The sequence below is a fragment of the Helobdella robusta genome (assembly GCF_000326865.2).
Source record: "Helobdella robusta unplaced genomic scaffold HELROscaffold_10, whole genome shotgun sequence".
Lineage (NCBI taxonomy): Eukaryota > Metazoa > Annelida > Clitellata > Rhynchobdellida > Glossiphoniidae > Helobdella > Helobdella robusta.
The window spans coordinates 361,584-376,285 of record NW_008703571.1 but is presented as its reverse complement, the minus strand read 5'-3'; the positions used below and the strand labels follow the sequence as shown (position 1 = coordinate 376,285).

Below are 14,702 nucleotides of genomic sequence, written 5' to 3'. Positions count from 1 at the left end.
TCGTTGAGTTATCTATCACTTATGATAAAAATTTCATTGTGCTTTCTGAGATTATTTGTAATACAACAATAGCATTGTTGTATTTTGATCGAATTATAAAATCAAAATTATTTATTCAAATAAAAATCACAATCTTCAACAATGCCAAGCACTTCAGATTATTTCAAAAACACTCTTAGAATTGCCACTAAGTATCTTTTATCAGTAAAAAAACAAACTACTTCTTACCAGCGTTATATAACCTAGACAGCGATTTTTCTATATAAGTCTGCTTATTTCAAATGTAACAATTAAACTTTCGTGATGGAGTTTCTGAAGTTCGTCGCGTGTTTGTTCGTGCTGATTCAAGTTTATGCATCAGAGGAAAGAAAAAGTTATGCAGGGTTAGCCGAACAATTTTGTTATATTTGTATTTCATCGAGATATTCTTGAGTAACACATCTATCTGGCGGTCACAATCAGTAGTGACGCAAAAATTTCAAAAATAAATTTTAAATTTATAACGTTATGTTCAAGAAGTCTCCAGCCTAGAAATTCTTAATTACGCACTTAAATTACGTTAAAATTTAATTTAAATAATTGAAAAATATGTTAAACGTTTTAAAAAGTAAAAGCAATTCTTTCCTAAAGGTACAAGGTGATCCAGGTGCTGACGCCGACCGAAGATGACGTCATCTACTTGAGGCAACTAATGAACTCGAGATTGGAGGTCTCATGGCTTTGAATAGTTTTTTTGGGATAAGTTTTTACCTAATATTTTAAATTTTATGAAGATGTTGTTTGATATATTTTTAGTTGTCAATCGAATGATTGATTGAAATATCAATCGATTGATTGACAATGATTGCTTGATTTTGTTTCTTGATTGAGAGATCTATAAGCAGCTAGTTCGGTTAGCTGACCGATTGATTGATAGGCTAGACCAACCGACCAATTGGTTGGTTGATTGATTGGCTGATTGGTTGGTTGATTGATTGATTAGTTCATTAATTAATTGATTTGTTGATTGATTGGTTGAATAACTGATTGACTGACCATTCAAATGTCAGATTAACTTCTGGAAAGAGCCAAGTGCTTCCGACATGAGCACGTTTTCCGTGGATCCAGAAAATTATGAAAATATTCTCAAACTCCTGACGAAGCGTAACCTCTTCTTCTACGTATCGGATGACGATCTACAGTTGTTAGCAGCAACAAATTTCATTGCATACATTATGACGTATTTTTAACAGTACTTATCATTATTACTTCCTACTTTGTACTACAAGTATCTACCGCACTTTTACTAATAATGCTTTAATTGACATGCAGTACTTAAATTTTGCCACTGCTGCTGCTGCTGCTAATACTGCTACAACAGCTGCTACTACTATTACTAATACTATTTGCTACTGCTACTTTTACTAATACTACTTCTACTACTTCTGTTTTGTTACTATTATTATTCCCACTACTACTACTACTATTACTACTCTTATTTTTATTAATGCTACACTACTACTATTACTACTACTACTAATACCACTATTATCAGGAATAATTTATTTTTATTCATATTAAGTTATTAATTATTTAATTATATTTTATGATTTGAAAAATCTGAAAGATCAATCGATAACGAGCGGGAAGAGATAGAGAGGCTGAAGAGTGCGTCGCAGTACGAGTTCGATCTCAACAACTACCACAGTTTAGACGACGTACGTTCACCAAGTTATTTATTTTCATTTTAAATTTCGACAAATCTAGTTAAGAGTAGCTGGTCCCCACGAGAATTATTTTTCTTCACCGGCTGTCCCACTGAAATAATAGAAATAATAAAATAAAAATGATAAAAAGTTTTTAAATTATTAATTACGAAATTTTTATTTTCTCACGCAGTTATACACCTGGATGGATAGCTTGGTAGCTAAATGTCCAAAGTCATTTGCTTGCCAGGTTTACAGCATTGGACATTCACACCTCGGAACTCCAATCAAGGCTTTCAAAGTATGAAATTTCGATTGATTTATTAGTAATATTAGTCGGCGAGATGGTTTGGTGGTGTAGTGGCTAAGGCGTTCGGTCGGGCTGTTGCAGTTGCCGGTTTCAAATTCAAAGTGCAAAATGCGTGTGATACGTGGATGATTCACTCGAATGTTAATTAATATACGCAATGTGTATGTGTGCGTGCGTGCGTGTGTGAGTGTGTGTAATTATTATTATTATAATTAATATAATTATTATTGTTGTTGTTGTAATAATTTGAAAGATAACGAAGGAAAGCCCTGGAAGAAAGTCCTGGTACTTGGATGCCACGACTCACGCTAGGGAGTGGATCTCAACGGCAACCATCACCAACATCATCAACCATGTACATTTTTATTGTTTTTATTTTAATTCGTTCGTTCGTTCGTTCGTTCGTTCGTTCATTCATTCTTTCATTCATTTATTCATTCATTTATTCGTTCGTTCGTTCATTCATTCATTCATTCATTCACACATTTATTCATTCATTCACTCTATGATGATTACTTACGTTTTTGTTGAATCTTATATAATTTAACTTTAATATTTCAATTTTATTTTTCCCTAACTAGTTAGTGACTGTGGGTGACAAGGACGCCCAGAATTTGATTGACAAGTACGATTGGTACTTCGTGCCGGTTGTTAATCCGGACGGCTACCGCTACACGTGGGAGAAGGTAGCAAGTAGAAAAATTTTTAATTTAAAAAAAATCTATTCAATTAAAATAATTAATAAATGTCAAACTATGACGAATTAACTTCAAAATTTTACTACGAATGTTCAGCCAGGAAAATGAAATTGGACCAAATGATCAATTAAACATTCATTAGGATATTAATTAATTAGGAATTTAAAATCTACTTATTTAAATTAATTAATTAACTGGTTAATTAATTGATTAATTGACATTGCCTAGGATCGAATGTGGAGGAAGAACAGACATCAGTTTAAAACTTGCTACGGTGTCGACCTCAACAGGAACTTCAACTCCACTAATTGGGGAAGTTAGTAATGATAAGTATATCGTCATCAGGGGTGTAGCCAAGGGGGTCTCTAGGGCTAGCCCCCACGATAAAATATGTGAGTGAGAGTTTAGAAGTGGATAAGTGCCCCCAATGGAAAATGCCTATATAAAGTCCTATATCAATTTCGACTGAATATTGTAACCTTTTGTTAATTTTTGTAATTAAAACAGTGGTTTTATAAGAAAAAATAGATAAAATATGTGAAAAAAGCAAAAATATAGCCAACTCTGACATGCGACTTTATTGAAAATAATTTTTTTCATAAATATTATTACCAGCCTATGTTTTCAACATTTATTAGATGGCAAACAATACAACACCATAAACATATTGTAATATAAACAAGAAAGACAAACAAACACAAACAAACAAATAAACAACAAACCACCAAAAAACCAGCCGACGGCGTATCAAACCTGGAATGCAGCGAAACATACAGAGGACCGTCTGCCGGTTCAGAAGCCGAAGTTAGAGCAGTCTCTGCCGAATTGAGACGTTTAGCTCCTCGAACTCTAGTGGCCTATACGATGCATTCATATGGCAACATGTATTTGATACCCTTCGGAAACCTCGATAAGAATAAGAAATGTTTGAGATCGAAGGACCATGACGAAGTGGTCCGAACACCATTTTGGGAATTATTCTTTGAAATTTTTAATTGTCATCATTTTTTTATCTCTATTATCTTTACCATTTTAAACTAGAAATTTTTTTAAAAATCGAAACAATTTAAAATCTGTAGTCTGAGTGATTATTATTTTCAACCATGCCGACCACAACTCTCAGATGAAAGCAGTAGAAGCAATGGCAGTGGCCACAGAGGCAACTCATTCGACAAAATGGACGCGAGGGAACGCTTGTGAAGTTATCTGTATGTATTTTTTTCATAGTTTGTGTATTGCTTCAAGTTGAGTTATTCAATTTTCAAATAGTGTCTGCCTAAATTTCAGTTTCACTTAATTTTTAAAGTTTTGTTTAACACGTTCCCAACGTAAGTATGTTTAGCAATGCTTAAGTTCTTTCTTAAGGATTTATAATGAACCTTATTGCTAATAGTTTAAATAATATATGTGTGTGAGTGTGTAATTAACGCAAAATAATTGATCCTAATTAATGTTTATTAGTTACTATATGTATGCACATTAACTCATAAAACAATAAAAAAAAGTACATTTCCCAATCTTTTCACTAATTCACTAAATTACTAAATCACTAATTTCACTCATTCACTAATCCGACCCCAGACCCCACTTCCGGTAGCACGGATGACTTCGCCAAGGACATTAGCATCAAGTATTCCATCTGTCCGGAGCTGAGGGGAAGATCGTTCGTCGTTCCCTCTCGTGAGATACCGCTTTCGTTTAAGGAAATTTTTAACGGCATTGTGGCTATGGAAAAGATTATAAAGTAGAGTTTGGCGGGAAAAATTTCTGCTCAATAATTATTTGGTAGATTAAATGGATTAAAATGATTGATTGATTGATTGATTTAACGACTGATTGATCGATTGATTGATTTGAGAATTTAAATAATTTTTGGTTTAAAAAAGAATAAAATTTGAAAACTTTTCGACGTTTGTCGCAAATTTTATTTCATTTATTTAAATCCTAAAACAACAGAAGTCGAACTTTATTTTTGTCACTTTGTTCCTTCTTAGTCTTGCCAAGCTAAGCTAATTATAACAGCGTTGATTAAACACATTTAATTAATTACTCAATCAATTAATTAATGTTCATTAAAATTTATAATTTGAAAATTTAAATGAGGTAAAGTTACTAAGGTAACAGCGTCCGCGAAAATCACATCGATAAACTCATACAAAAAAAAAATTTTTCTCAGTTATTCCTTCGTCCATGTGTTTGTTAACTCGCATAACAATTGTTGGAACTGAACTAAACACACACACATACATACACACACACACGCATATATATATATATATATATATATATATATATATATATATAATATGACGTCACCATTCTGAACTACCAAGCAACAACGGTGACACTTTGGACCTGAGGGCGCGCCTTCGTGAAGTACTCATGACATCGGCGATGACGAAACCGGAAATGCAAAAAATTACGAGAAAAATGGCCGCTCCGAATGAAGATAAAACAGCTATGATGGTTGGCTGGGCATTGTTGTTGTTGCTGTTGTTGTTGTCGTTGTTGTTGTCGTTGTTGTTGTCGTTGTTGTTGTCGTTGTTGTCGTTAAGTGATTTATGAACTAATATCGATAATTCGGTGTAGTTGTTTTTGGAGTTTTTCATGTTAACGCTCTTAGGCTCGCTTTTGTAGGTCAATATTTTGTCGCTATTGTTTTGCTTTTGTTGCTGATGTTGTTGTTGTTCAGGTTGTTGTTGTGGTTGATACTGTTGTAGTTGTTGTTGTAGTTGATGACGTTGTTGTTGTTGTTGTTGTTCAGGTTGTTGTTTAGGTTGTCGTTGATATTTTTCTTGATTTACGCTCTGAGTATGCTGAGTGGTGTGCTTTATTTTATTGACAGAAAATGTGCCACAAAAAGATTTATTTTGGTTTGTATTATTGTTGTTGTTTTCATTGTTTCCAATGTCGTTTAGGACGTCATTGCTGTTGTTAATGTTATTGTCATCGCTGATGCTTTCATTGTTGGAAAGCTTGATGTCAGTTTTGTTGTTGGTGATGGTTATTCTAGTGTGATGGTTTTTGTTGCCAATAATTTCGCTGTTGATAACGTTATTATTGTTGTTGGTGTTGTTGGTGTTGGTGTTGTTGTTTTTGATGTTGTTGTTGTTGTTGGCAATGTTGGCGTTGTTGGCAGTGTTACTATTCACGTGGCTGCTTTTAATAATTGGATTTTCTTTGGAATAAATTTCATTTGTCGTTCTGTCGATGTTTTGCAGCTGGTCGGCTCGTGCATTTTGTGGTTGTTGTGGCTGACGTTGCTGCTGCAGCTGCTGCTGTAATTGATGCAAATTTAACTTAAATTGCTGCTGGGATTTGTGTGGCTTTGATTGTTGTTGCTGTTGTTGTGGCTGCTGTTGTTGCTGCTGTCGCTGTGAGATGGCCTGCTGATGTTTTTCATATTGCTCCTGCATCTGTTGCTGTTGCTGTTGATGTTGTTGTTGTTGTTGTTGTTGCTGTTGTTGTTGTTGTTGTTGATGTTGTTGTTGCTGCTGATGTTGTTGTTGTTGTTGCTGTTGATGTTGTTGTTGCTGTTGTTGTTGTTGTTGCTGTTGTTGAAAAATATTTGGCGACATCTGGGAAGAATTTTCATTTTTCAGCAAACGCTCCAACAAACTTGTGTTCAACGTCAACACAATTTGGCTGACGTCATTCCTCAAAGAACGTTTCGCTATTGGCGGGAATATCTCTGATGATGATGGTGACGATGATGATGATGATGACGATGATAAAAATGATGGTTGCGATGTTGATGATAATGATAACGGTGGTGATGATGATGATAAAAATAACGACTTCGATGATGATAATGATTCTGTAATCGATGGTAGAAGTAACGACGTTGATGATGATGATGACCATGACAGCTTCAAAGACGATGGTTGTAAAGATGTAGTAGCCGCCGACATCATTTTATATTGGCGAGGTGATGACGCATACGTGACGTCATATCCCATCATCCTCTCTCTACTCATCGTCATCTTCTTCCTCTTTCTAAACGATTCCTTCTCGAAGGTTTTTGATGTTGGGTTTATTTGTTCTAGCGCCATTAACGTTGCCATAGTAGTAGTAGTAGTAGTAGTAATAGTAGTAGTAGTAGTAGCAGTAGTAGCAGTAGTAGTAGTAGTAGTAGTAGTAGTAGTAGTAGTAGTAGTAGTAGTAGTAATAGTAGTAGTAGTAGTAGTAGGAGAAGTGGCGTCAGTAGTAGTAGTAGTAGTAGTAGTAGTCGTAGTTATTGTAGTTATTGTAGAAGTACTAATAGTAGTAGTAGTTGTTGCTCTAGTAACTATTAAAATCGAAGAAGTAGTAAAAACAATAACAGTACTAGTAGTAGTTGCAGCAGTAGCAGTAGCAGTTGTAGTAATAGTAGTAGTAGTAGCAGCAGTAATAATAGTAGTAGCCGCAGTAATAGTAGTAGTAGTTGTTGTTGTAGTAGTAATAGAAGAAGTATCAGGTGCTTTCGCGGAAAATTTTATTTTCTCCATTCGCTCTTCGCTGAAGCAGGGGATAAAATTTGAACGCGATGGAAATCCACTTTTAAGTTTTGATGTTGTTGTTGTTGCTGCTGCTGATGATGATGTCGTCGTCGTTGTTGTTTTTGTTGATGATGATAAAAAAAATGATGAGGAAGATGATGATGATGAGGATGTTATTTTGGATAATGATGGTGATGGTTTTGTTATTAACTTTTGATAAATTGTCGGGGCTGTTGTCGACCAGGCTGATGAAATTTTTATTGAATCCAAAATTGCGGTAGTTTTTGACAACCTTGAGATTGATGGCAATTGTAAAAATGATGATAAAGATGATGAAGATGTTGTTGTTGGTGATGATGTTGTTGCTGTTGTTGTTGTTGAAGATGATGATGACGGCGACGATGATGAATCCGTATTTGGAGATTTTTCTATTAAATATTCATCATTTTTTAAAAGATGTTGCATTCGTTGTTGTTGATAGTGATGTTGATTCTGCTGTTGTTGTTGTTGTTGTTGTAGTTGTTGATATTTTGTCGAATTATATTGTTGAGCTTTAGTTTGAAAGAATATTTGTTGCTGGATTTGTTGTTGTTGTTGTTGAGTAACGCAACACGCTACCAATGTCGACAAAAACAACAACAAAATGATCACGTGACCTGCCATAATGACGTAACTTACCGGACAGACGTGATCTTTCTCTGCCAAAAAAACAGGTGATACTCGGTTAATAAAAATATTTTTGCAGTTTGTCGGATTATCATTATCATCAATGATGTCATATTTTTTTCGTCATCATTATCATCGTCATCAACACCATCATTATCATCGTCTCTCACGGCGTCATCATTATCGTCATGGTCGATTTATTGTCTTTGTCGTCGTCGTCATCATCATCATGAGTAGCATCATCATCGAGAATCAGATTTCTATAACGCTAAAATTCCTCTCTTTCAACTGAATGTACCATGACTACGTACAAAATTCGTGCTCTTCACACAAACACGTGTTGTGACGCTAATGTATTAATTTGAAAAAACATTCAAATAAACTTTAACATACATCAACAAAAACATACAAACAAACTTTAACGTACATCAACAAATACATACAAACAAACTTCAATATACATCAACGAATACATACAAATAAACTTCATCATACATCAACGAAAACATACAAACAGCAACATACAATAAAAAAAACTTAACAAAGTTATTCAAACAAGCAACAACAAAACATATATATATGTATATATATAGCAAAACATACAAACGAATAACAAACCAAATGTATAAACAAAAGCATACAAACAAAAAAACATGCAACAAAACATACAAACAAAACATACAAAGAAAAACAACAAAAAAGAAAAAAGACACCGAATGGATTTCATTTGATCGCTAAAAACCAATGCAAACTTCGTTATAATGATTGAGATGACAAAAGGTTATGATGATGATTATAATAACAACAACAATAATAATAATAATAACAATAATAATAAATAAGTGTATATGCGTGTATGTATGTACGTACGTGTGTAGTTTTTTTTGTGTGTAAGTAGGTGTGTTTGTGTTTGTATGTGTTTGTGTGTGTGTAGTTTTTTTTGTGTGTAAATAGGTGTGTTTGTGTTTGTATGTGTTTGTGTGTGTGTGTGTATGCTCACGTGTGTATCAGTGTGTGTGCGTGTGCGTGCGTGAAGTGTGTGTATGTGTGTGTGCATGTGTGCGTGAAGTGTATGCGTGTTTGTCCAAAAAAATGTTCATCCATACATTTTCTGACATGTACTGAATTGTTCTCGGCTCAAGCCGTCATGTGGAAGTTTTATAAAATAAATATATTATTAATAAATTAATAAATTATATGATTATAATAATATATATTTATATAAATATAAATTAATAAATTATATAATAATATATTATAAAATATATATGCGATGTGAAGAAAAAAAAATATTTGTTTGGAAAAAGATTGCTTACAGATGGGTTGATGGATGAGTGGATGAATGAACGTATGGATTGATAGATGGATGGATGAATGAATGAATGAATGAATGAATGAAGAATGAATGAATGAATGAAGAATGAATGAATGAATGAACGAACGAACGAACGAACGAACGAACGAACGAACGAATGAATGAATAAATGAATGAAGAATTGAATGAATGAATAAATGAAGAAGAATAAAATGAAAAAAATTAATTTTTCTTCCCGCTCTAACGTATTCCTATCACGATACGCTTCGCGAGCCAAAATCGAAACTCTGGGCAGTTGGGGAATTCCAAGGTGCCAATAAATAACCAAAGATCGTAAAAACATTTAACTACTACTACTACTACTACTACTACTACTACTACTACTACTACTACGGCTTCTACTACTACTACAGCTGCCACTACTGCCGCTTCTACTACTGCTGCTTTTTTTGCATTAATTGACGTCGTCGTTGTCATCACCGCCAGCATCATTATCATCATTGCATCATCAATAATAACAATCACTGTCTTCTCAATCATCATCATTATCTACCTCTCCTCCATTCATCTATCCACCAATATCCATCCATCTATCCATCCATCCATCCATCCATCCATCCATCCATCCATCCATCCATCCATCCATCCATCCATCCATCCATCATCTACTTCTGATATAATAGGAGAAAGAAATTGCAGGATGAATGAGGTTTTTATCATCATCATTTTCTTCTTCATCATCATCAACGTCATCATCATCACCATCGTCATCATCATCATTTCTATTCATCAATCACACAGAACTGAAGAATAATTACGTACAGTTGGAGTGGAGAAAAGTGGGTTGGAAGTCTTCATCATCATCATCATCATCATCATCATCATCATCATCATCATCATCATCATCATCATCAAACAACGTCATCGTTAACGTCATCATCAACATCATGATTGAATGAAAAAATAGATACATGAATGAACGGGTGAACGAATGAATGATTGATTGAATTAGTTAATGAATTATGCAATCGATTAACTAAATTGAATGAATGAATAAATCAAGAAAATATGGATAGATGAATGGCTGAGTGAGTGAATTAATGAATGAAATTTCTTCAAATGAATGATCGTCGTCATTAAAATCTTGAAAATGAGCGTTCAGTCATCCGAGAAGTCACCATCTTTCCATCATTTGTCTATCCATTCATTCCTGCATTCATTCAAACATACGTAATACATACATTTGTTTGTTCATTCATTCATTCATTCTTTTTTTTTCAATCGTTCATTCGTTCCTTCAGCCAGTCATATGCCTGACGATAAAAATTAGATAAATTTGGAACGCATAGTTTTATCATGTACCCGCCATTCAAATTCATTCATTCATTCATTTATTCATCATTTACTCTTTTCAGATTAAAAAATTTTGTTTGTACGTGTGTGAGAATGTATGTGTATTTAACGGCCATAGCTGGTCTCTCTAGGGTCCACATTTATAAGGCCAAGCGAGAAGCTTCTACTAATTACTTCAGCAGATTTTAATAAATAAAGTTAGTTGTCTTACTTACGAAATTGCATGGGTTTAAACAAACAACTAATACAAAAAATTTACTTGACTTAAAATATTTTTAAAACGATATAATTGAATCGAATTATTTAATTTAAAATTATCGTTGTTTGTCAATTTAAATAATATACCTTTTGTTTAGAAAACAGAGTGGCTTACTGAAGCCATGGTGGGCTTACTTATGAAATTGCATGGGTTTCAACTGACAACTAATATCAAATATAAATTTGACTCAATATGTTTAAAACGTTGTACCTACTAAAATCGAATTATGTAATTTGAAATTATTTTTGTCAATTTAAACGAAAATATTGCTCTTTCTTTCGATAGCCATCGTCAAATCTAGTAGTCATCAGCATCGTCATTATCGTCATCATCATCGTCGTCATCATCATCATCATCATCATCATCATTGTTATTATCTCCACCATCGTCGTCGTCATCATCATCATCACTATCGTTAATAATATAACAAGTGTAGCATAAACAATCACCTAATGCCTTTTTTGTAGTTTATGGCTCTGATGTCTCTATTGGAATCATCATCATTACTATTATTACTTTCATCATCATCGTCATCATCGTCATCGTCGTCGTCGTCAGCCACAACCACAACAACAACATCACCATCATCATCGTCGTCGTCGTCATCCTTATTTTCTTCATCATCCATAGGATCAGCGTAGGTTTCTACACACAGGCTAACACACGCACATTGGTTTATTAAGGAAAGTAAGAAATAACGAACACACGAACCAATGAATGGCTAAACGAACTGAATGAGGGAATGAATGAATAAAAGAATTAATATATTAAACGAATGAATAAACAATTGATTGAGTGAACGAACAAAAGATAGATAGACAGTTGATAGAATGACTGAACCAGAAAATTAATAAATGAAGAACGGACAAACGAACGAACAAACAAGTGAATGAACGAAAAAATGAATGAACGAACGAATGAAAGAATGACTGAACGAATGAATAGATAAATGAGAAAATGGAGAACGAACGAATGAACAAAATGAATGAATGAGCGCTGTACATAAGTTATTTTTGCATATTAATAGCTTAGTCGTAAAAATTGTGGGATACGTATAAAAGAAGATGATGATGATAATGATGAGGATGGCGATGATGATAATGATGATTATAGTGATGAAGAAAAAGAAAATGAAGATGAAGATAAAGATAAAGAAAAAGGGTTAGACGATGATGATGATGATGATGATGATGATGATGATGATAATGATGAGGATAGCGATTATGATAATGATAACCGGGAAAAGAATGATGACGGTAATGATGATGATGGAGATAATCAAAATGATGGTGATGACGATAATGATACAAACAAATGAAAAAAATTTTCAAATTTTTCAAAAGTTTAAATTATCCGAAAATTAATGTCAGCGTGATTAATAATTTTTTCTTGCCAGTGTATCATATATCATCCAACTTTTTTTTAATAACCAAAACCGTTAAAACAGTAAGCATACACACTCGTACACACACACACACACATACACACTCACACAAACACACACCACACATACATACATAATACCCATACATCTGTACACACACGTAAACATACATAACATACATACTCATAAACAAGCAAACCAACGTACAAGCACTATCATACACATACATACACATACACACATACAAATACTCACAAAATTACATCCTCACATAAACAAACATACAAACATACATATCCAGAAACAATAGAAACATTTATAAAAACACTGTACAAGATATTGAAAAACTAATCCAGAAACTAAACTAATCAAATATGAAAACGAGTGATATGTATTTTTTAATAAAAAAAAAAGAAATGTCACTCACTTGTTTGTAGAGTCAGTTTAGAGTTGAATTTCGTATGTATGTGTGTGTGTGTGCGTGTGTGTGGTGGATGTGTGTGTCTGTGTGTGTGTGTGTACGAACGTACTTCAAAGGAAAATTAAACTGATGCAGTTGCAGTAGCAGTAGTAGTAGTAGTAGTGGAGGGACACGGAAAATGTAATGTTTACCGTCGTCAAACAGACATTTATTGTTTTTTTATTAAAATTGTTCGTTACAAAAACCCTATAACAATAATAATATAAATAATAATAACAATAATAATAATAAATAATAAATAATAATAATATTTTTAATTTATATTGGGTTCCATGTCAGATAACTAGCTGCTAACAAAATTATTATTATATTATTATTATTATTATTAAAATTATTATTATTAATATTAGTAGTAGTAGTTGTAGTAATGATGTTTTTATTATTGTTATCTGCTAAATTTGCATGAATGAATGAATGGATGAGTGAGTGAATGTGTGAATGAATGAATGAATGAACGAACGAACGAACGAACGAACGAATGAATGAATGAACTAGATAGTTACACAATTATATTCCCTTCACATGTCAATATCATTAAACTCTAATTTATTCAACAATAAACTTTATCGAATTTTTATAACGACTCAAAATTAATGATGAAGTAATAATAAGTATATAAATATATATATATACCTAACATAAAAATCAATTTATTAATAATAACAATAACATTAATTAAAAATAACAATAATAAAAATATTTATAAAAATAATAATTACTCCGCTATAAAAAATTATACTAGTCATCAAGTGGGAATGTCCCTTCGTCCTCGTCTTAGCGATGAGGCTTTAAGAAAAACATTACGTTCCACATGTATGCATACATATATACATACAAACAAACAAACATACATACATAAATACCATACCATACCATACCATACCATACCATACCATACATACATACATACATACATACATACATACATACATACATACATACATACATACATACATACATACATACATACATACATACATACATACATACATACATACATACATACATACATACATACATACATACATACATACATACATACATACATACATACATACATACATACATACATACATACATACATGGTATTACGGTCAATGTGCTCAGTACTTGCACCTTAAATGTAGGAAGGAGACCATATTTAAAACACTATTCTATAAATTCTGCCAAATTTTTTGCAAAAATTTTTGTAAAATTTATAGAATACTGTACATTGTGTATGTTATTACATATACAGGCAAATTTTTTTTGGCTTTTTATCTTAAAAATCTATAATTGAAGTGATAAAACTAGTTTCTGGTATAAATTGTCTTTTTTTAGTTCTCTAAAAGTGTCTTTTAAGTTTAATCAACTCGTTCATGATTAAATTTATTGCTCAGATAATTCTTACATTTGTTTGTTTTGCTTATTTGTTGTTGTTTGTTGTTGTATATTCTTACAATTGTTTTTTAATGCGTTGATGTTGTGTGGTTGCGTGTGTTGTGTATTTATGTATGTTGTTGTTGTGTGTTCTAAATGCTGACGTGGTTAATGATATCCATGAGATGCGTTTTGGTAGCAAGAAATTTTCATGGTTGAATGATTGATTGGTTGGTTGGTTGATTGATTGATTGTTCGTTTGGTTGCTCTTGTTGATTCACTGTTAGGTTACTTGTCTGGTAATTTGATTGATCCATTGTTGTATTGTATTACATCCTATTATAAGACTGGTCCATTGATAGACTGGTTGATATTTTGGCCGAATATTTAGGTAAAAAAGTTACTAAATGAATAATAATTGTTGATTATGAGATATATCCGTGATACATAAATGATACATGATAGATATATACACGATATATATTTGATACGAGATTGATATATACACGATATATATATATATATATATATAAATATATAATATATATATATATATGATATATATATATATATATATATATATACATGATACATATATGATATGAGATTGATATATTGATATATACACATACGAACTTATAGATTTATACATGATATATATATGATATATTATAGATATTTACACGATACTACATAAGTGTCAAAAATATTTCG

At 32.5% G+C, this 14,702-nt stretch overlaps 2 protein-coding genes across 2 annotated transcripts; one reads left to right on the top strand and one right to left on the bottom strand.

Moving 5' to 3' along the window:
• Nucleotides 1–279: 279 nt before the first annotated feature.
• Nucleotides 280–4,600, top strand: HELRODRAFT_185228 (hypothetical protein). The gene is made up of 11 exons (XM_009011739.1): nt 280–383; nt 631–709; nt 1,050–1,183; nt 1,607–1,697; nt 1,879–1,986; nt 2,249–2,350; nt 2,577–2,681; nt 2,922–3,009; nt 3,430–3,647; nt 3,817–3,901; nt 4,275–4,600. Exons 1-11 carry the CDS (start codon nt 304–306, stop codon nt 4,439–4,441), a joined length of 1,257 nt encoding a protein of 418 aa, XP_009009987.1. The 5' UTR covers nt 280–303; the 3' UTR covers nt 4,442–4,600.
• Nucleotides 4,601–5,005: 405 nt separating this feature from the next.
• On the bottom strand, nt 5,006–7,834 carry HELRODRAFT_166501 (hypothetical protein; the record flags this gene model as incomplete). The annotated part of the gene is made up of 2 exons (XM_009011738.1): nt 5,006–6,384; nt 7,828–7,834. 2 exons carry the CDS (start codon nt 7,832–7,834, stop codon nt 5,006–5,008), a joined length of 1,386 nt encoding a protein of 461 aa, XP_009009986.1.
• Between the last annotated feature and the right edge of the window lie 6,868 nt (nt 7,835–14,702).